This window comes from Schistocerca serialis, chromosome 3 (assembly GCF_023864345.2).
Source record: "Schistocerca serialis cubense isolate TAMUIC-IGC-003099 chromosome 3, iqSchSeri2.2, whole genome shotgun sequence".
Lineage (NCBI taxonomy): Eukaryota > Metazoa > Arthropoda > Insecta > Orthoptera > Acrididae > Schistocerca > Schistocerca serialis.
The window spans coordinates 795,111,209-795,135,523 of record NC_064640.1 but is presented as its reverse complement, the minus strand read 5'-3'; the positions used below and the strand labels follow the sequence as shown (position 1 = coordinate 795,135,523).

The following is a 24,315-nucleotide window of genomic DNA, read 5'->3' as shown; positions in this document are numbered from 1 at the left end:
CGCTCTATTTCTGTTGACCGCATCTTTAATACTGTGCCAGTAGGGAATCGGATGCCCTTGTGGAAACACTTACTGTCCTCTGAAGGAGATGATGGAGCGACGCTTGTGTCAGCTTTTTATGCCTGTCGAAATCAAGGTGGTTAGAATAATCGAACCTCCTTTGTCGGAACCACAGACTGTGGTCGGAATTATAGGGTATAGTCGAAACCACCGCCGAAACCATGGAGGTATAAGGAGTACCTCCATGGCCGAAACCACAGTCTAACATAATTAGACTGTGGCCGAAACCGTGAGTCGTAACCAAAGACGTTCCTAATCTCCATGGTCGAAACGCTTACTGCCACATGAAATAACGTTGGCTGCACTGTTGATATGTGTTTGTTTGGTGTAGGTTACTAATTTGTTTACGTTTTAGTCTGCAAGACATTTATAAACACGGGCAGTAGGGCAAAATGCCAGGAAGAATAATGCCAGACTACATGTTTGTGGAAATGGGAGGTACTGCAGCGTTGTGTAGCATTTTTTATTACGTGGCGAAAACTCAGTGGTGACTTCATAATTATGACGGTGTTTGGCTCCGTTATTACTGTAGGGGCTGTGTTTATGTTTTCATGGTTCAATTTCTGCAGTTACCGGTGTTTCGCGTCAGTGTGATAATGTAACTGTTATGTGCCGTTTGTAACTTATTGTGATTTGTCTGACAGATTCAACAGATCGCTCGAATACTGTTAAAAACTATTTTTCTCCCGGGGTCTTTATTGATAATACTCGCAGCGGTCTCTGCCGGTGTTTTGTAACAAATATTATACAAAAAAGGCCGTTTTGGGTGTTAGTGACAATGTACGGCACCATGTGTTGTAAAAAGAATCGTTAGGTTGTCGGTGAACAGGATATTGTCAGGCAACATCTGAGGCCGCGTTGAAAGAAGTGGCATTTAATTCGAAGTGGATAGATGATATAAGTACATAATGACAACTTGTGGGCGATGAAAAGGCAGGCTGATAAAAGATGTGCGGTTGAATGTAACGACTTGCTAGAAGAAATAGTCCAGTTACTTAATGGCTACGTTGTGTGAGATGATATTAGAAGAGAAACAAACGTGTTTATGCTAAGAATGATGATATACAGTTTGTAATGGGAAGTTATTATAAAGTTACATTGCCGTTTCCACACAGTCACATTTATAGTAATAATAATATTAACGTATATATTGGGCACAGGTACTGATGCTTCCCTTTGAACTGTTATATCCTGTCCTATAGAATACGCTTGAATTTTGATTTTTGCAGAACACTTTACTTTCGTTTGTTGGTTTCTAGACCACAATAGTTAACACTGCGTTACGCGCTCCGATAGACTGTTGAAGTCCTTAACATTGCGATGATTCAAGGAGAAATGACCAGTGGATGACGTGACTATGGACACAAAAAATTTAGCAAAATATCTTCCTTTATATTCAAGACGTAACAAACTACAGTGGGGTAGAAAGGGGGTTCTGATCGGGGAAAGGAACGAAGATGAGTTGTCCCATTTACAGTGCGGACATTAGAAATGCAGGAAAAGCTCTGTTTATGGAAGGACAAGGAATGAAGTCAGCTATGCCCTTTGCAAAGGAAAAACCCTGACAATTGGCTGAATTGATTTACAGAAGCCATGGGAAAATTAAATCTGGATGGCTGGAGAGGAATTTGAACATTGTCCTCTCGAATGTGAGTCCATTGTGCTACCCACTGCGCCCGATTGCACACTATTATTCATTGGGGACGTAAATGTAGCTATGCAGTATGCTTCATGTATAATACATTGTGATGTGCTTTGCAGGCTTTGTCAGTTCACAACTAACTTCACCTTCCAACCTAACCTTGATAGGCTATGCTACAGCTCTGTTTGCCACCATGTAATAATGAAAAAATAGTAAAAAAGAAATAAACATGTATATTGATGTAGTGTACAACACAATGCAATATGTCATTCGCTCAGTAGATCATCTCTGTAGACCTATATAGGTCTAGTATACAACACATCAGCATCTAAAAATATTACATATTGTAAACAAAACATAGGACTGACATCTACAAATGAAATGTACAAATAAAAAAAAATCCCTGACTCCGTCTACACACATTATTGCTTCATGATTAAAAGAATACACATAAAGTTGTGTTGTACACTAGACTCACAATTTCCTGTTTTAATTTTAAAAATTATTATCTAATATTTCATTCAGTATTACTGCTGTGAAACAACTGAATTTTAATATCTGACAATAATTCCACTTCAGGTGAAGTTCTATTATGTGATACAGGAAAAGTGTCACCTGCCAATATTAAAGAACTAGATGATATGTAGATGTTTTGATTTGTGCTGTCAAAATGTTAAACATTTTTAACTTTCACTGCCAGCATGTGCATTTTCATTTGTTTTACGTATGCTATTACAAACTATGATATTTAAGTATTGGGATAATTCTGGTTATGTGTCTAGTACTACCGTTCTCTCTGCTAGTTTCTTGGATGCGCAATATGTTTATTTGTGGTTTTCAGTCTGCAACCACATTGGTATCTTAAATTAGGCAATTATCATCATGGTGATGTCATTTGACCCTTTGAAAAGCATATAGAGGCACATATCTTCCCAACACTTCTTCATCCTATCAGTATTGGCCTGTCATCTTTTTAGTGTGTTTGAATTGAAGGTGGCTTTCCATCAGTTGTTTGTTTGTAAAAATATGAGAATCACTCTTCTGTTTGTTAGTAATTTCAGTTGTTGCCCGTTGATTAATTGTGACTTCTACAAGATTGTTTTGGGTGTTGGCTAACCATTGTACTTTAGTTTTTGGCTTCCATTTGAATCTGTACTCACGAGAAGTTCATGAAATTTTAGATATTTCTCTTGTAAATTGTTGTCAAGGAGTGCGTTCTTCTGAGCATCTTTGCATCCAGATACCAACTTGGATCTTGAGTCGAAATATTTTCAACAATATCTATCGGTCCACTTTCTCAGTGACATTGAAGAAAAATTTCGTATTACCATCTTGACCTGTTGGTAAGATTCTTCATTCACATTTTTCAAATATGTAAAAGCTGATGGCACGGCCTGCTGAAAATATGTTGACACTGATAGTTAATGGTGGTGGTGGTGGTGGTGGTGGTGGTGGTGGTGGTGGTGATGGTGATGATATCTTAACTGTGTTGAGTGCTTGTGGATGAATGACTGTCTGATAGTAGTGAAGTTTGGCTTTGGTGGAATGCTTTTTGTGTTGTAGGTGTCCATGTTATGCCAGCCATGCCAGTGTTCTCAGTCATTTCACCCAAGTATGTGAAGTGTTTAACCTGAGTAATATTGTCATATTTTGTCTTGATGGATCCAAGGTCTTCACAATGCAAGTCCATGTACTTTGCATTTTTGTAAGAGATTTGGAGACCAGTTTTGATAGCAATCCTGTGGAGCTTTTCTGTGGTATGTCTGGCTTTGGTACTGGTTCCGGCAATTACTGCTAGGGCACCAGCAAAGACAAGACATTTGATATTGATTCATTTTTGTCACTAATTGTTCCAGATTTTCTTTCTCTCATAGTTTGATTATCATATGTAATACCATAATGAATTGGAGGGGAGATAACCCCTCATATTGCCATACTCCTGTTTTTAGTTTAAATGATTTGGATTATGTCAGTTCTTTTCTTATGCGCACCATGTTCACACAGGGTAGTGTGGTCAGTTGAGAGAGAGAGAGAGAGATAGAAAGAGACAGAGTGAGTCTGTCTCTCTCTCTCTCTCTCTCTCTCTCTCTCTCTCTCTCTCTCTCTCTCTCTCTCTCTCTCTCGACCTCTGTGTGAATCAGTACTTAGTGTCATCTTTAGTTCTCGAGCTGTTCTCCACAAAATCAACCTAGTTGAAAGCCTACTTTTATTCACCTGCCTTCTATTATTTTAGTTCTTTGGCTCTAATCTGACAAGTAGGTTATGAGTGAATACAATGTAGGCAGCTGGTGGAAGAGAATTGCTCTGGTAATTAATTGTGTGGGTCCATATAGGCACCTTTTTTGTGGTGGGTGAAAAGGAACAGTTTTCCAATATACATGTATCCCAGTTCGGTTTCATGAAGAGTACTCTAGGTCATTGGTCTCTTACTTAGCTTGCATTTCTCATGGATCTCTTGCCCAGCACAAAGTCCCAAGTGACTGGAAAAAAAGAGACTGCTGTATGTAAGAATGGTAAAAGAGTGGACCCGCAAATTACAGACCAGTATCCCCAACATTGGTTTGCTGCAGAATCCTTGAACATTTTCTTAGTTCAAATATAGTAAATTTTCTTGAGACTAACAAGCTTATGACCAGGAATCAGCGTGGTTTTTGGAAAATATCGCTCGCAAGGAACTCACCTTGCCATTTTCTGACACAATATACTGTGAACTATGGGTGAAGGGCAGCAGACAGATTCCATATTTTTAGATTTCCAGGAAGCATTTGACACCATGCCCCACTGCAGACTTAACATAGGTATGGGCATATGGAATACGGAATATAGAGGAATGTTTCACACGAAATGTTGGCTTTGACCAGTGACGTAGGAAACATGCGACAAAAGTCTTAAACAGTATGGTGACTATAATGTTACATTATTGGCAATTTTTTTTTCAAACGGGCTAAAGTACAGATCAGTCTGTCACCACACCCAGGTTTTTTGAGTATCGCATTCAACCTACACCTCAGGCTAGGCTACAGATCAGTGTGTCACCACAACCAGTTTTATTTTTATTTATTTATTTGTTTTTTCTTTTGAATTCATTGACTTTGTCAACTAAACAACAAAACTGTGAATATATGCACCAAAAGTGATGTGACAGCAGCCATTAACATTATGTCACTGGCCAAAGCCGATGACTCATATGAAACATTCCTCTGGATCCTGGAATAGGTTTCCAGACGTGAGAGTGGTTCAAAGACTTTTTAAGCAATGAAACCCTATATTTTGTCCTCAACAATGAGTGTTTATCAGGGACAAGCATATCATCAGGAGTGCCCCAGAGAAGTGTGATAGCACTGCAGGTGTTTTCTGCGTACATAAATGATGTAACAATGGAAAATCCAGGTTGGAATGTAACAATATTATGAATAGGAAAGTTGCTACTCACCATATAGTGGAGATGCTGAGTTGCAGATAGGCACAACAATAAGCAGATAGGCCTATCTGTGACTCAGCATCTCTGCTATATGGTGAGTAGCAACTTTCCTTTTCATAATATTGTTACATAAATGATCTGGCAGAGAGGGTGGCCAGCAATCTAAAGCTGTTTGCTGCTGATACTATGGTGTATATGAAGGTGTTGTTGGGTGACTGTAGGAGAATACAAGATGATGTAGACAAAATTTCTAACTGGTGTGAGGAATGGTAACTAGCTCTAAGTGTAGAAAAATGTGAGTTAATGCAGATGAATAGGAAAAAATAATCTGTAATGTTGGAATATGGCATTAGTGGTGTGCTACTTGACACAGCCATGCCATTTAAATATCTGGTGTAATGTTCCAAAGCCATATGAAATGGATTGAGCATGTGAGCATTGTGGTAGGGAGTGCAAATGGCTGACTTCGGTTTATTGGGAGAATTTTGGGAAAGTGTGGCTCATCTGTAAAGGAGACAGCATACAGGATGATAGTGTGGCCTATTCCAGAGTACTGCTTGAGTGTTTGGAATCTGTACCAGGTTGGATTTAAGGAAGACATCGAAGCAATGCAGAGGCGAGCTGGTAGATTTGTTACCAGTAAGTTCGAACAACACGGAAGTCTTACAGAGATGTTTTGGGAACTGAAAAGGGAATCCCTTGTGGCAAGGCGATTATCTTTTGTGGAACACTATTGAGAAAATTTAGGGAACCAGCATTGAAGCTGACTGCTGCCAACATACATTTTGTGTAAGGACCATGAAGATGGAAATGAGGGTTTATACAGAGTAATATAGACAGTCTTCGTTCCCTTGCACTATTTGCGAAAGGTGGCTTGCAGAGTATGTATGTAGATGTAGGTATTATATTGGTCTCTCATATATTCACTACGTTGGCTTGCAGTTAGTAAATCATTAATTTGCCCCTGATCTTGAGCATCTTGACAATTATGCTGTCTCCCCTGTGGTAGTTTCTTGTTTTTGAGGTGTAATATGATATTATACATCTGATTGTGTTTCTGTGGAATTGAGTCTTGGTTTGGACGGCTCTATTGAACTGCAGTTTTTCTGAAGGAGTTTCACAGTTGTCTCGAAGTAATACTACAGAATGTCACAATTAGTGAACAGGGGTTGACAAGAGGTTCGTGAACTTAAACCACTTATTGCCCGAACTGCCTGTTTCTGAGCCAAAAATATCCTTTTAGAATGGGAAGAGTTACCCCAAAATATAATACCATATGACATAAGCGAAAGAAAATAATAGGTAGACTAATTTTCGTGTCAAATGATCACTCACTTCTGATGCCGTTCGAATAGTAAAAATGGCAGTATTAAGTCTTTGAACAAGATCCTGAATGTGGGCTTTCCATGACAGCTTACTATCTATCTGAACACCTAGAAATTTGAACTGTTCAGTTTCACTAATCATATGCCCATTTTGTGAAATTAAAACGTCAGGTTTTGTTGAATTGTGTGTTAGAAACTGTAAAAACTGTGTCGTACTGTGATTTAGTGTTGTTCTGTTTGAAGTTATTGCAGATTCCTTCCAGTGCGTTGAAGTGGTAAGCATGTTTAATTTGTCTGATTGTTTTGGATGTTTGCTTCTGTAAAAAATACAGCCAAATGTCTGAACTTTTGGAAAAAAAAACATTCCCTTGAAGGAGGACAGTGATCAATGTATTGTGATTTTCTTTTTGTTTGATATGATGTGTCTGAAATGAAAGGGAGGTCTCTGGACTTCGTGGCTATTCCAGTTTTTCCAGACTTGGATGTGGAATTCTGGGGTGCTATCATATTCTGGGTTCAATCACCTGTGTTTTCATTTTTAAAGAGTAATGCCAAGTTTCCATGCTGATTACTGAATGGTCTCAAACAGTGCATCCCATGTTTGTATATTTGTATGAAGTGACTGTATAAATGGCTGCAATTTAAGTACCATACTCTGGATCATTGTGTAGTATTTTAGGTTTCTAATATTTTTATGATTAGGTCTGAAGCAGATTCTGATTTGTAAGAGATGATGATTGGAATTTCTTTAATTTTTGCATACTCATACATTCATTATTTCTGGGGATTATTTTCTAGTGATAGCTATATTTTTGGACTAGAATTGACCAATATAGTTGACTGGTCATTTCCAGGTGGTCATTTTTCATGGGGTTTCTTAAGGCATATGGACGTTAACTGAAGGTTGACCATTCTACATGCATGCATTGTCTTATTGTATGCAGAGAAATTCATAATAACCTATGTGTACTCTCTTTCTCAGCCAATTTTCACATTAAAGTTTTCAATGGAGGTTGAGGTTGTGACCAGAACTTCTCAACTTTATTTTCATTAGTTTCATTGTTCACAGGAGCGTGTGTATTCACCAACATGTAGGCCTTGTGAGCACATTTAACGGCGAGGAAAGAGAGATACATTCTGAGATACTACTATGTCCAGGAATGCAGTGCCTAATATTAATACCATACTGTTTGTGAGTTTAACTGTAGGTTTTACTTGTGTATATGGCATCCATCTGAATCAAAAGAACAATAATCAGAAAAACACGTCCTGTTTTGCAAGTGTAAAAACTGTGAAACTTTCCCAGATATTTGTCAATAACTTGTGTTTCCTTGTTTTGTTTAACATCTGTATGTTTGCAGTACCAAAAATTAGTTTTCTGTGCTTTGAGAAGTGTGGGGAAACTCTTGGTTCTTCTTTGCATGCTGTCCTGTTTCTTCAGAATCAGAATGGCCCATGTTTGTCTTTGCTAGTAGCAGCTCAGGAATGATGTTGCTCTGCTTCTTGTGTTTTCTTCATGTTAAGTGCATGGTTGCTTTTTAACTGCTAGCTGTGAGGCTGGTGTGATGGAATTACTGACTGTCAATCTACTCTCAGCGTTTTGGTGGTTAGTCCATATTGGCGGCTGGTGGTTCTCTGCAGTGACAAAATAAAGAGCCTTGAGGTGTTTATTGATATTGGGTAGGCATGTCATCCTAAACCAGGTAGGTATGGTTTTCCCACCTAGATTCAGATATACATTTTTTGTTCAAAATAATAGGACATATCTTAACTAAATCGACCCAACTGACTTGGCAGCTAGTGACCTTGTAGTGATTATCATAAAGGAGTTTTCACATTTGAAATAATTCCATATTCGAAACAGCAACCAATTTAATTGATGTTGCGTATAAAAATTCCAATTAATTTGCTGTTTGCAGGACAAAAATAATATTCCTCATCCAACTTTACTAAGTTTTCTGTTCTTACATCTTATTTTACATAGCTTTTGTTTTCCATGAGTGAAAATTACCATTGAACAAAGGTAATGAATGCTCCAAACTTTCTGGAAGTACGGGTATTCAAGAGTTTATTAACCCTTTTGTTATTAACAGCTTGATGCAAAGCATTTTTAAAATGTTACTGTTTTCCAGCTCGAGAGCCGTGGCCATCCGATGCCAAATTATTCCAACCTTATGAAGTGGAACAGATACTACTACCTGACAATGCAAACTGTCTTGCTGTTCAGGCTTACCTTCGCATGTGTGGTCTCAAATATGAAGTTGAGCTTCGCAGCAACTGTGAATATATGTCACCATCAGGTATGAAAACATTAGATTCCACAGTTTGTGCAAATAATGGCACAATTTAGTCTTACAGAATTTCATAATTAATTGTTAATTATCTAGTTGCTTTACTGAGCACAGCAGTGCACTCATCATCTCAAAATAATCTTGCCCAAGACTTGAACTGACTTCCAGCAGTAATGCATATGTTAAGTGCTGATAAGGGCTATTTTAGCCAGGGAACATATCCTAGGATGAAGCTGCATGAGTTTCACATATAAAACAAGAATGTAGTTTTAGGTAATCAATGGGAGATTAGAAAAGTCACTGAGCACTGCAGTTTAAATTGTTCAATTTTCCTTATAGATGATTTGTATTTGGGGATAAAATGTTTCAGAATGTTGTCGCTGCCACCACAGCTTCAATTTTGTTTTTACTACTTTTGTTTGGAATGGAGGCTGTGGTTAGCGGCTTATATGTAGCATAGCTCCAAGTCTTAGGCTTAGTTAGGAGATCACAGTTTGGTTGCAAATTGGTGTAATCAACAAATTTGTTATTGTGAGAAAACTCTCAGTGAACAATTTTGCTATTGATTAAAAAGATAGTAAGTGATCCGAGGTTACATATGTCTCACAGTGATTTGTGTTGTATTTTTGGTTGAATATCATGTGTCACATTTGCATTGTTTTGAAAAATATGTTTTGAACTTTCGCAAGTTTTATATCTGCGTAGTGTGTAACAATGCTGCAAAACTGTTACAGTTGAAATAAATGTAACTGTAGTAGCTGACAGTGGCTTGATTACAAAACTGGGGAGCTGAATCCTGTAAGAGGGGACAAAACTTGATGTGTGAGTTAATTTATGGTGGAGCAGAGAGTCTAAACACTGTCTGCACAGATAAAAGCACAAGACATGTGAGTGATTGAACAACCAAGTATGCAGAAACAGAGCACAGCACAAGGTGAAGTCCGGGTCTGAAATAGTTGAAGTCAATGTAAGAACTAGTGGATCTGGCCTTTTGTTGCCAACAGGTAACCACATTCGCCTGTGGCTCTGCCCATTCAGTGCTCTGCACTCACTGTCTGTGACAGCTTGCGAAACTACTCTGCCACAAGACCCACACCAGCTCATCTGTATTCACATTGATGTCTGCTCCCAATGACACTAAGTTGCTCCCACCTGGAAAGGCCACATAGCACCAAAAATGACTAGGTTTGTACTGTGACCATCGTTACAAAACTGGAGGGGGCACCAGATTCCCCAGCGGAGGGTCTACTCCAAAAGTAGGCGAAGCCAACACAGCTGACACCTCCAGAACAGTGGAAGACTGTGAAGGCTGGTGTAACAGCTGGTCCACCTGTCTTGGCGGGCATGAGAACTCATCCAATGGTAAATGCGAAAAGGAGGGTATAAGTTCCAGATCCATGGGTTCTTCAGTGGGAGTCACTGGCATCCTATTCCACGAGTGGGAGTAAGAGCGACATCCTCCACAAAAAAAATGCCAACCTTTGTGGCCTACCACTACAATTGGAAGCCACCCATGCTGCGAGCTGAAACACCAGGACCAAACGACGGGAGAGCACAGTGGGCCACAATGGTCCGGGGCATTTGAGCTGAAGGTGTACTACGTGGTTGTTGGTGTGATCTTGGTTGAATTCAGCTCTCCCGCTTACTGTAGTCAAGCTTTGCTGTCGTCCTACAGTTTGTACCCCTGATACCACCCTCCATTACCAGATTGATGATTCCTTGATGCCTCAGGATGTGACTTTCCTGCTTCTAATCAAGTTGTACTAAAAATTTCTTTTTTCCCCAATTCATTTCAGTATTAGTTTTCCAATCAATCCATCTAATCTTGAACATTTTTCTGTAGCACCACTTTTCAAATGTTTATATTCTCTTCTTGTCTGAACTGTTTATTGTCCACATTTCACCTCTGTACAAGGATAGACTCCACACAGATACTCTTGAAAAAGAAATTTTATCATTTAAATTTATGTTCAATGTTAATAAAGTTGTCTTTTTCAGAAATTCTTTTCTTGCTATTACAAGTCCATGATACTTCTGTTATTCAGTTATATTTCAAGCTTTATATAGCATGGGAAGACTTGTCTGCTAGTTGGATTTAGGTCATTACTACTGTAATGTTATAACCAACTTTGAACAGAAATTTACAGGTTTTTTTTTTAAATAGGTAGAGTACCCTTCCTCAAGTGCGGTGCATTTATTGTGGCAGAATTGGATCCTATAATTTCATTTGTCAACAGCAAGGTAATTTTTCTGATTTTAAATACTATGTTAATTTTGGCATTGAATAAGCTGTTGTAATCTGCCTCATCTACAGTGTTTGGTTGAAGTGGTAATACTAGATAACATTTTTTGTTTGTGTGTAGGTGAATCAGTTACCTTCTTGTAAATGATGTAAATAGCTATAATTCATTTTATGGAACCAGTGAATAAAAAAGAAAGAAAAAGAGTTCAATTTGGAGAAACAAGCTGAAACAGCTAATCTCTGATAAATAAGAAAAGTGTGACACAGGCCACTTATATTGAAATAAATTTGTCATTAAAGAGTAACATTATTTTCTAGATGGCCATATTTACAAGATTTTTACCATTATTTTCTAAGCTGTGAATAATAATTTTAAAAGTTGTTTCATTTACTGTTTTGAAACATTAAATTGTCTCATGGGAGTCTGGCACAGTTATACTTGCAATGGCTTCATTCACTGATATGGTAATAACATTCATTTGATATGTGTATATTTAATTTAATTCTAGGAAACTAGTTACCAAAGACACTCTCCCTTATTCCTTATTTCGTTTTTAACTTGTTGGGAACTCCTTAAACTGTATAGTCATGTGGACTTATTTGTAGCTAGGAGCAAATTGATAGTATTCTTTAAATTGAAACTTCCTGGCAGATTAAAACTGTGTGCCCGACCGAGACTCGAACTCAGGACCTTTGCCTTTCGCAGGCAAGTGCTCTACCATCTGAGCTACCGAAGCACGACTCACGGCTGGTCCTCACAGCTTTACTTCTGCCAGTATCTCGTCTCCTACCTTCCAAACTTTACAGAAGCTTCGCAGGAGAGCAATTTTCTAACTATACAAACTCATCATATATGACAGAGTTGTCTGCCAACAGCCTCGAGAGAACCAAGAAAACTATCTACCAGGTTCTGTAGATATGTCATAAACAGTATTGCTTCTGTCTTACTTCCTGAAGACACTCCAAAGAAAACCCCTCACCTGAGTAGTCCACGTCCATAGATCCGAAGGGTGGACTATTTTACCTCCGAAATATTTTACCCAAGAGGACGCCATCATCATTTAACCATACAGTAAAGCTGCATGCCCTCGGGAAAAATTACGGCTGTAGTTTCCCCTTGCTTTGAGCCGTTCGCAGTACCGGTACAGCAAGGCCGTTTTGGTTAGTGTTACAAGGCCAGATCAGTCAATCATCCAGACTGTTGCCCCTGCAACTACTGAAAAGGCTGCTGCCCCTCTTAAGGAACCAAACGTTTGTCTGGCCTCTCAACAGATACCCCTCCGTTGTGGTTCTATGGTATGGCTATCTGTATCGCTGAGGCACGCAAGCCTCCCCACCAACAGCAAGGTCTATGGTTCATGTCGGGGGGGGGGGGGGGGGGGATGGGTGTAGGGGTGTAGAATTCCAGGTTATAAAAGATAAATTGTGCAATAGTAAGATGTTGTACTACCCAGATATGAATCTCCCTTTCTGTTTAGTGTCGGACAGTTCAGACTATGGAATAGGTTGTGAGCTATTTCAGGAAAAGCTAGTCGATGGAAAAATTGAACACTGTAGTGTGGCATTCTCCAGCCGCATGCTAAATAAGCACAAATGGGGATACAGCACATCGAAGAAGGAGATGCTCGCAATCATGCTTGGATTTAAGAAATTCCATATGTATCTATAGGGCAGAAAAGTGACAGTATTGTCGGACCACAAGGCTCCGAGTTATCTGCAGGACTGCAAGATACTGAACGACCGCTTAATGCATAGGGCAATGTTCATGCAGCAAGTGGAATATGAAATCCGTTACATCTAGGGTACAGAAAATTGTGTTGCCGATGCTCTGTCCAGATTACCAGTGGGGGAAGAAGACGATGGAAGGGAGGAGCCGAACGAATTTAAGCTACTGTATATGAAGGAGGCAATGGCCTTGCCACAGTGGATACACTGGTTCCCGTGAGATCACCAAAGTTAAGTGCTGTCAGGTGTGGTCGGCACTTGGATGGGTGACCATCCAGGCCGCCATGCGCTGTTGCCACTTTTCAGGGTACACTCAGTCTCGTGATGCCAATTGAGGAGCTACCTGACTGAATAGTAGCGGCTTCGGTCAAGAATACTGTCATAACGACTGGGAGAGCGGTGTGCTGACCCCATGCCCCTCCTATCCGCATCCTCCACTGAGGATGACACGGTGGTTGGATGGTCCCGGTAGGCCTTCATGGCTTCAAGACGGAGTGGGTATATGAAGGGGGTAGCGGGGGAGAACAAAATTCATGTGGTGTGCAAAGATATGTGGCGAGCACAAAACGACGATCCTGAGCTGAAACACATTAAGGTGAATTTCGACAGCAAGGGATACGAGAAAATACCAAAATATTTTAAGATACAAAAGGGAGTGTTATTCCGGCAGAAAGATGAAGAGACTGACAAATGGAGACTATGTTTTCCCAATAAGTATGTGGAACAGTTGATAGGCTACGTCCATATAAGTCATGGACATTATGGGGCCGAAAAGTGCACCGAAATCATCAAGGAATACGCCCATGTAAATAACCTGGCCAGGCAGGTCCACACGCAGCTGGCGGCATGCGGCCATTGCCAACGGCTCAAATACTGCATGACCGCGCAACAGGTGGAAATGCAAAGCATTATACCTATCAAAGTGGGCGAGTTACTGGCTGTGGACAATTTTGGCCCTCTACCCACAGTGTGTGGCATCGTGAAGTACATGTTTGTTATGGTGGACGTGTTCTTTAAGTTTATTAAACCGTATCTGATACGGAAAGTGAATACTAAAACTCTGATCGCCAAATTGGAGAAAGATTATTTCGAGAATATTGTAAAACCAGTAAGGCTGTTGTGTTACAATGGATCACAGTTTATGACTGGGTGTTGTGTGATGTCCTTAGGTTAGTTAGGTTTAAGTAGTTCTAAGTTCTAGGGGACTGATGACCATAGAAGTTAAGTCCCATAGTGCTCAGAGCCATTTGAACCATTTGATCACAGTTTACTACGAATGATTGGAACACATTCATGAACGACCAGTGTGTGCAACATATCCGTATCCGTACCACCCAGCGAGCAACGCGTGTGAACGGTATATGCGGGAAGTAGGACATTTATGTAGGACGTATGCCAGCAATCGTCATTCCAAGTGGGTGGAGTACGTGAGTGCATTTGAGGACGTACTCAACAGTGTAAAAAGTATGGCTACGGGGTACTCACCTTTGGAAGCCATGACCGGGGTGAAACCAAAGTTCCTACTCACAGAAACGGTAGAATTCCCGCCACGAAAAGCTGAATCGGCTGTTGAAAGAGAACAGGCAGTAACAGCCTGCATGAAAAAGTTAGTCACTGAAAGGAAAAGGTGACATGATGGATGATACAGGCCGATGAAGTACAAAGTGGGGGACAAAGTGCTTGTACACACCAAAGAGTGTTCCAGCGAAGTGGACAGGGAGATTAAGAAATTGTTCGAGTTATACTATGGACCATTTGTTGTGGCAGAGTGCCCTCATCCAAATGCATTATCACTCTGTCTTCAGGCCATGAGTGGCCTACCGGGACCATCCGACCGCCGTGTCATCCTCAGAGGAGGATGCGGGTAGGAGGGACGTGAGGTCAGCACACCACTCTCCCGGTTGTTATGATGGTATTCTTGACCGAAGCCGCTACTATTCGGTTGAGTAACTCCTCAATTGGCATCACAAGGCTGAATGCACCCCGAAAAATGGCAACAGTGCATGGCGGCTAGATGGTCACCCATCGAAATGCTTACCATTTAAAATACCCTGTCTCAGGAAAACCTTTGCGTCTAAGAAATGTGATGGATCTGAGGCTATATATAGAGAAAGGGCAGAAGTGAAAAGCTGTTTTAATCTGTAATCAGTGGTAGTAATTTTGGAGGGATAATTTATATGTATTTCTTGGGGATTCATTAGTAATTTCTTACTTTATTGTGTCACTGTGCGTGTGCAAAAGGGGGAAGTTTAGGCACTGAGGATGCGTGGAGGTCAGTGAACTCATGAATTTAAGTAAAATATGTATTGATTTTTTGCTTTGTATAAGAGTGTGGCAAAGAATTTAGTGGTCAAATTTGAAGGGTATTAAAATTTTAATTGTATGTGCACACATTTTTTGGTACATTAAGGTAGGAAGGATTTATTAAAGTCAGTTAAATAGAACTTGGAGGAATTTGAGCTTACTCTGATTCAGTCGTTTGCCTTATGACTTTGTTTCTAAAGTATTGTTTCCCCTGGAGGGAATCTTCAGTTTTGGGAAGTGGTTTGTTGATAGGTTTCTACTTTTGATTTTCGTTATAGACAGATTTGTCACGATAAACGGTGGATCTCAGAATTCAGAGGCAGACACGATTTCTGCGAGGCACTTGGTCAAAAGACTGATGTGAGTTGATCAATACTTCGTGCGAAAATCCGTGTGGGCGTGTGTAGTGCGACGGAAAAAATTAGTGCAAGAAGATGCCTTAGCGCTGAGTGCGCTGAGTGAGTGGTACAAGACATGCTTACAAAAGCGCACATAAGTGAGTGAAAGTGCATTTAAAAATTTTACATCTTGTCCAAAAAAAAAAAAAAAAAAAAAAATGCAGGCATTTATTTAATATGCCGTTTTGTTCATAATTTGGGTTAGTTTAAGTTTATTTTGAAATTCATGCTGCTGCCACACCACGACAAAAATTTTGTAAACGCTATTGGCCTGGCGTTTAATCAGAATATTCTGTTCTTTGAAATTTGGTTTATATGTACTTGTATGAACTAAAGGATGCTACTTCTGAACATTCTGGCAAGCCAAAATGTTAATAAGTGGAAGTGTGTGAGGTAACGAGTGAGTTGTGGCGCCCTGGAAATATTCTAAGTTCAGAGTTGGCGGCCACCGCTGGTACCACACAGCAGGACTGAGCTTGTTGCATCCACATAGTGCCTCACTACAGCCGGAGCACATGGTCCATCCAGCCACGTGTCTGTGAATTCCGCTGTGATGAGGACAGTGCTTTGTGTCGATGAAGGAGATGCGTATGTCGAGAGTGCCAAAGATGGCGGAGTTGTGAAACCATCATGGCAGACATTTCGCAGTTCGTATAGAAATTAATAGTAGCCAGATGAATCATGATACCTTAAAAAGAAACATGTACATTACTCTTATTTGCACGACAATTCTGATGGTGTAATCAGATTTTCAATATCTTTATTAGTTTAAAGTTTAGTATCTGACTGTAAATTATACAAGTAACACCCAGCAACGAATTTCCAGAATATAAACACTTCATCCGATTTTGTCGATCGCTGTGTCTTTAGAAAGCTATTAGTGTAAACGTAAATTGGTATGAATTACAGGCATGTAACTTAAATAGTACATGAGTTATTGAAGGTCAAAGTGGCCGATTACTATCGATCGCGTCAGGCTGTAAGTACTCCACAGTTGCACGGAAAAACATTAGCAGCATGCTTATAAATATATTTATTCATCTATGTCTTTGTTTATATCCAATATATACTATTCATGAAGAAATTGGTTAAATATTTCCTGTGTTTTAGAAAGCACAGAGACATTAGGCTGCTAGCCTACCTTTTGTTCTATTCCTTTGATATATGTTTATTTAAATTTGTTTATGTATCTAATAATGTGTGTTAGAGCACGTTTATGGTCCAGCCATAGGAATAATTATGTAATTTCAAGTTATTTAAGAGTAAATCCAGTATTTATAAAGTGTTTCATTATGTTTGTGAATGTGCGTTTGCTTGAAGATATGACGGGAGCGCTCTAGCCAATCACAGCGCTTGTGAATGGGGAGTTCTGGACAGGACAGCTCAGGACATGGGAGGTGGTGGACGGCATGACAGATGCACAGTGGTGGGAAAGACTTAGAGTGGAGCAGTTTGCGTGTGGTCGCGGAAGATAGAAATATTTCGTAGTGCTGACTTGTGCACTTGTGAGATTTCCATGGCTTCTACAGTGAAGACGTAGTGTGCGTTTAGAAGTGAATATCTCATGAGCTTTGTTGTTGTTCAGAACTAATTACGTGCAGTAGGAATCTATTGTTTGCCTGTTATTCAACTTACATTCTATTTAATTACTGGGCCATCGACACCAGTAAGTGTTTTGCAGAAATATACCGCATTCTCAAAAGTACTTCAACTATCATACTCATCATTTAAAGTCGTTAAGTTAATACCTGCAGATTTTATTTAATTGCAATCTTTCATTTATAAATTTATATGTTACATTCATAATTCGCAATTGCTGGATAATAGAAACCTTCGACCATTCGATTCATGTGTGTATTATTATCGTATACTGTAAACTCAGCAGTATTTGGCCTGTAATGCAGCAACTACAATCCCAGCCCCTAGACAACGAAACCAGCCAGAACGTTTAATATTTAAACTCTGAGGCAGAGGGTACATGGTTGAGGGTCACCTCATTTCATTTCATCATTATATTGGAAATCCTACAGAAGTGAACAGTCATCTGCATTTAGTTGTTACACTTTAGGTGCAGGATTATCATAACTCAATTTTTGAACAAATTATGGTGTGTATAGCAGCCCTTGTCATAGTACCATCATATGCTAATTCTGATTTAAACATCGAACAGAAAATGGATGCTGGTAGTGGCAATTCAGTATGCCATTTCTTTGATTATTCTAAATATATGATTAATTGAATGCTGCTTTTGCCTGTTCACGCAAAGATTATATCCAGAATTTTTGGATTTGTGGTTTGTTCCTTCCTGTTTCTTAAATTTTCAGTTACTCTCATCATCGATTACAAATGGGATATTTTCATTTTTTCTTCTGAAAGCTGTATCAAGTGAAGTGATCCAGTTGTAAGGTTATGAACTCCCATTTGGGAGGAACAGGATTCAAGTCCTCATCAGGCCATCCAGTTTCCCATATCACTTTATGTGCATGGCAGGATTGTTCCTCAGAAAAGGCCACAGTCAGTTTTTTATCCACACATTGTTTGTATCTTGGTGTTGGCAGGTCTTGTTTCAAAAGATTTTTTTCAAATATTCTTATCATAGTTCTTCATAAACTTCACCCATACCACCACCACCACCACCACCACCACCACCACCACCACGAGAAACGGCCATAGCCCTTATAATTATGCCTACAGACAAACATTAAAGTTTGGTACTGAACTTTTATCACTAAATATGCTGCCTACAGCATACTTGATGTGCATATTGCTTTAACTCACATTGGTAATGATGCATGAACAGTATCATTTGTACAGCAGTTGGCTGATAAGACTGCAGTTAAACCACGAACATATGAATCCCTAATCTGACACCTTTGAATCACAAATCCTTTAGGGTCAGACATGTAATAAACTACCACATTATTTTACTTTCAAGCAGCTTAGACAACACGAGGAATAGTATTGACAGTTTTTACCTGAGATAAATATGGAAGATTAACACTTTTAGGTGTTTGTCATGTCTGTTTTGTTAGTGTCTTTTGTATAAGAATATTATGCATAGGGAGTAATAAGAATTTTGCGCCTTATGTTAATGTGCTTCTATGACTGCTGGACATGTGGAGCTGGTTGCCAGAAAACTGGCCGCACAAGTAATGCCACTGAGTGGTTAGATATTATGACAGTGTCTGAAGCAACTCCCTGAGTAAGGTGGCACTTTGGTTACCATTTGAGGTGGTGGTGATTCAAATTTCCTGTCCATCCAGCCACATTCAGGTTTTCTGTGGTTCTCTAAATGGCGTACGGCATTATTATATTGAGATGATTGTGGATAATTCCCTCCTCATTCTTTTCTCAATCTGAGCTTGTGCTCTACATCAAATGACTTCATCACCATTGATCGGGTGTTGAATGCTGCCTTTAATATTCATCTTTTCTGCCATGAAGCAATCAGGGAAATACGGAAGTGTCCGATCCCGCCCGTCTGCTTTGACCCATGACGTCACAAATATGGCAGAAACAAAAACAAACACACACACTTTCCACAAGAAGCCTAATGACACTAACGGGACAAGCGTGGGAAATGGGGTGTTTTGGGTGGGGGGCAAACGAAATATAAACAAATTTAGACGCCTTGCGTAGCTACAACGTGTAAGTGAAGACAGCCATGCATGAATACCCACCCACCTCCCCAGGGGTCGCAACCCCTGCAACCCATAGAAGATAAAGATGCTTCAGTAGCTGATTAGTGTTTTTTGTCTTAAAAAAAAAAAAATCTCACGGGATAGAACGAACAGATCAGAAAGATAAATTTAATAAACTAAAACACAAATTCGAGGAAACAGATAATTAAAATAAGTAATAAGTGTTTTTAAATTAAAAAAAAAATCTCACGAGATAGAACGAACAGATCAGAAAAGTAAATAAAATAAAACAGAACTGGAGACAGCCACACTCAAACCAAACTCCGCGCCGTCATGACGTCACACACGACAACACCCTTACGTCACGGGTCAAAGCCGACGCGTGGGATCGGACGCTTCTGTCGACCCGCAATCAGAGTCTGCATAACATCTCTACCATTTAGAGAAAACAAACCATATATTGGTAGAGAATAAATCATCAGTCATATAGAGGAAAGCTAGCATCAAATGCAGGTTTCATTATTTACCAACAATGCTGCAGCTGTGAATGAACCATGTAATGCATGCAACTGACAGAAGATATCTTATCAATCACTGTACTATTGTAAAATTTATGAAGTAGAATTTTGAAGGTTATAGGATCAATTAAAAATGAAGTTCTTTGTGTTATGTGTTACCTTTACTATTCCGATGTTTTGTGCTTAAAGCTTTTGTTTGAAATTTTATATTGCTTTAATCTCGATGTGGAATTACAAATTCTTTCAAACTGCTGCTTTAGGATTTAAGATACGTTTCATGTATTTGCTGCTAATGTGTTTGTGTTTATGTGTAACATTATTTTGTACAAGTCAATGTGGAACTGTTGCTAACATCCATACTGTGAGATATGGCCTAACTTCAACATGCCATAATTCCTTGTCTGTCATGTGGAGTGACTAAAAATAGTCTCATACCAAGTCAAACTTTTATGTTAACAGTTTCGCTATTATTTGGACATCTTTTAGTTTAAGCTCATTTCACAATCTCTTCCCCAACCTTTTTGGCTTGCTTACTTATGGTCGCCTTTTAGGGTTTGACCTCTATTTTTCTAAATTTCACAGAAGTGCAGCCTGTTTGGGGAAGAACACCTTCATGGTTCATCTATCCACCCTGTGCTGTGACCTGCATGTACTAGGAGAGTTAATTTATGATAACACCTGAAATCCAGCATGGTAGCCAATCTGTGATGGAGGGATTATCATGTACCATCATACTGACAGAGCACAGATCCCACTGCTGACCCTTAAGCTGTAGCCTCCCTATGTATGCAATGGGGTTGATGCCTGTCCAGTCTGGGGCATTGAGACTCTGGGCAGTGGTTACTACGGCAGGTAGCTCTTTCCGTGGTGGTGTTATTTGGTATAGCTCCATATTAAATAAGTAAGAAATGCCGCTTGTTTTCACAAGAAGAAGATGTATTTACATCATAGAGAAAAGAGTCCTACAACAATATTATAATACATAATTCTACTTTACTGTGGCTTCCTCCTCACCTGGACTACCTCCAATGGTATAAGCTGTTGGATTGGCCTGGTAATCTCTTTCCTCTGGAGAAGAGAGAATAACAACATGATAAAGTGTCTCAGACAATTTGTAAGTCATTTACCCTCGTCCTTTTCCACATATGTCAGGGTAGGACGTCTTCTTGGAGAAGGACAATGTCACTGATTCTGATCCTGTGTCTTCTATTGACATTCTGTACTTGAAAGTTCCTGAGTAGCAGTATTGCTCCAGCGATTCCGGATGTCCTCTGTTAGTTTCTACTGGAGCTTGGATTCTTTGATTAAATCAGTTGATGTGTCCAGAGTGCTGTCAGAACGTAATAGTGTTCTCACAAGGCAGTAAGTGTAATGTACAAAATGAAAATTGTGGCAGCAACAAGTAAACACAAGGTGACAGCTGCTGGTGACAAATACGGGAATCAACCAGAGATAATACCAATCATGAGCAACACTGATCTTCAGTACATCAAGATCTGTAGTAAATGACCCACAGCAGCATTAATAGCAGTAATGCGCGTGTAATTTTTATTTGAAAAGTGGATTGACGTGAATTGTGAAACAGTCCCTTTCTGCGAGTGTGAATGCCATATAATGATTGCATGGCTGCTCCTCCTTATTAGCAAAGGCGGAAGTTTTGCTCACAGAAATTCTTCAATGTGTTGGCTGCAGTGATCCTTGCTCCTGGATTTCGTTACCAAAATATTTGTTGCAGATCCAGCTTAAATAAGTAAGAGACACCATTTTCTTTCATAACACCAAGGCCATTTATTTATTTAAAGGGAAAAGAGCCATACAAAGAGATTATAATACCTAATTCTACTGGCCTGTGAGAGGCATGGTGCCCACAGGAAGAGCCTCTGCTCTCAGTAAGTGCCATCAGAGTGGGCAGTACACTAGGGAGTGGATCAAACTCGGCTGTGCTGGTGGCCATGCCAATATGTCTGTCTCTGCAGATAGAAAACAAGATTTTAATGCATAAGCTTACAATCCCATGTTGTGTTTCCATCTTGTCCACACCATGGGATGAGAGTCAGGCAAGGAGAAATACCCATATGTCAATGCCTATTTTTCAATTAAGCGAGGGGAAATCGGCTCCTTTGACTCCTGAACCCACAGTACCGGTGCTAACCACCCCATCACTACATCTGGAGATGCCTCATCCAAGCATGAAACAGACAAGCAGTCTACCACTAACCAATGGCTGAATGAGTCATGGGCTGCAGTTCATAGAAAAAAATGTTCCTCTTCTGTCCTAGAAATCAAGACAGGAAAATCCTCACAGAAGCTGAAACTTCACCAGCACAAGAAAAAATAGAAAGTTAATTTGAATTCTGGTGCTCTGGTCGATCTGGACCCCCACCCCTCTCCCCCCAAGGTTATGCCCATGAACGCTGATGAAGAATCACATACTGATGGAATACCGCTCATCATCAAAGTAATTTGAACTCCTGTTTCCCCTTCGCTGCTTTCTCAGCTCTCAATCTGACGTTCCTTCAATGGAACTGTCACATGTCCAAACGCTTATAAGTTAATGGCTAGTTACTCTGCAGTTGGTCTAGCACTTAAAGAGGAATGGTTCTCAGAAACCCAGCTCACTACTACTAAAAATTACAAATCCTATTGTAAAAAACCACATTGCCATATTTTACGGACTATAAGATGCACTTTTTTCTTCAAGAAATTGCCTCCAAAATTCTGGTGCATCTTAAACTCGAAATTAATATAAAAAGTCCAGTGTTTAATTTAAAATTCTTGCCAGTCTTAAAAAGACCATATATTCAATGCTGTGGGATAGCGATCTCTATCTGGCAACATTGGATTCAACTGACAGTAGCAGTGCATTGATGCGATGAACATGTGCTGTGAGAATTCACAAGCTTACTAACACTGTCTCCCTCCTGCCCCGCCATCACCAGAACACTGTCTAGCCCGATATGCATCATTAGAGTCTGTGGTGCCAGTGAACTTGAATTGAAAGTGATTTGTGTTATCGGTAACAGTACAATATTTTTGTTAGTAGCTAGTTTTGTAATGGAAAAAATGAAACCTACTCATAAGATGTGGGCTATAAATTGGAAGTAATAGCAAATGCAAAAGAACATGGAAACAGAGCAGTTGAGTGGCATTTCAGTCATCCACCAACAGAAAAAACCAATAACGATTGGCAGACTCATAAAGAACAACTGAAGAAAATGAGGCCAAAACTAGAACATGACATATTGAAATTGATTCAAGAACACCATCAAAATGGCATTGGAATTAATACAAAAATGATTGAAATACATGCTCGTAAGCTAGTGCTACAGTGGAACTTAACAGACTTTAAGGGTGGAATTGGTTGGTGCTAAAGGTTTATGGAGCATCATGCGAAGCAAAACCAAAATGTTTAAAAAATGCCACTAGAGTATGAGCAGCAGAGATTACCTTTGCATTGCTTTATTATACAACATCAAGAGAAAACCAGTGTGCAACTAAGCCATATAGCGAATATGGATGAAACTCCTCTGACATTTGATGTGCTGAGTAACAGAACTGTTGCGATGAAAGGTGCTAAAACTGTAACTATAAAAACAAGTGGACATGGAAAAAATGCACAACACTGTTGTCCTTTCTCGTTGTGGTGATGGTACTAAACTTAATCTAATGATCATTTTGGAGTGCAAAACAATGCCAAAAACCTTCTGAAATACTGCCAGGTGATGTTCGCATACATGACAAGTGTTGGATGGACAGAGCTCGTATGAAATTATGGATTAACAGAGTGTGGGAGAAAAGGAAAGCTGCTTTATTGAAGAAGAGTTCTCTTCTTGTGCTAGACCAGTTTAGCAGGCATTTGAAAAATTCTGTGAAAGAGAAATGAAGACAGAGAAATACAGAACTTGCTTTTATTCCTGGAGGACTTACTTTACAATTGCAACTTCTTGATGTCTCGATAGGAAAACAATTTAAAGTGTTTTTGAGAGTGAATGGAACAACTGGATGATGAATGAAACCCAACATGAATTTACACCAAAGGGAGCTTTAAAACGACCTACAAGTGTCAGTGGATAAAACATTCATGGTTCAGAGTGAGAAAAGACGTTATTGTTATAAGAAAAGCTCTCGATGGCAGTGAAGACAATCTTATATATGGAGAGCACAAAGATGATGATGAATAGAAAGAAAAAGAAGAAAGTGCAGATGATTTGCAGGGATTTTAAAGATCAGTTCAGATCTATAAACTAAGATACTTTTTTAGTCTAGCTTTGCAATCTAATAATAAAAATGGTAAAAATGTTATTTTTTTAAAAAAATTGGTTAAAAATTATTAAGGGGTGTCTTATAGTGTGTAGCGTCTTATAGTCCATAAAATACGGTAACATCGAGAGGACATCTGGAGAAGTCAGCATGCACTTAGGCTCTGATATTTTCAGTGAGTAGGTCCACTAACCACTGCATTAGAAGCTGTGGTGGTTGTGTCTGCCTGTCAGTTAGGGTAACAATATGTAATAACTGTGTACCTCCAGACAACAATATGTAATAAATGTATACCTCCAGACATTTATAGTATAAGTTGGTGAAGCCCTTGAAACAGCTGCTTCCACCCATCCATTTACTGGGGGACTTCAATGCCCTGAACTTCTGTGGGTAGTCAAACCACATGTGACAGAAGCCAAGTGTGTAACAATTAATTTCAGACCTGGAAGTCTACCTACTTAACACTGGAGCTGCAACACACTTCAGTA

At 39.5% G+C, this 24,315-nt stretch overlaps 1 protein-coding gene across 2 annotated transcripts in view; it reads left to right on the top strand.

Moving 5' to 3' along the window:
* The first annotated feature begins 356 nt into the window (after positions 1-356).
* Positions 357-24,315, top strand: part of LOC126470636 (metaxin-2) — a 53,474-nt gene continuing 29,515 nt past the window's right edge. The window contains exons 1-3 of one of the 2 annotated variants that reach the window (XM_050098616.1): positions 357-498; positions 8,581-8,748; positions 10,904-10,980. In XM_050098616.1, the coding sequence (XP_049954573.1) occupies positions 453-498; positions 8,581-8,748; positions 10,904-10,980 (291 nt within the window). In that variant the 5' untranslated portion in view covers positions 357-452. Of the gene's footprint in view, positions 499-544; positions 1,710-8,580; positions 8,749-10,903; positions 10,981-24,315 lie in introns of those variants that run through there. The other variant, XM_050098617.1, reaches the window with a different exon arrangement.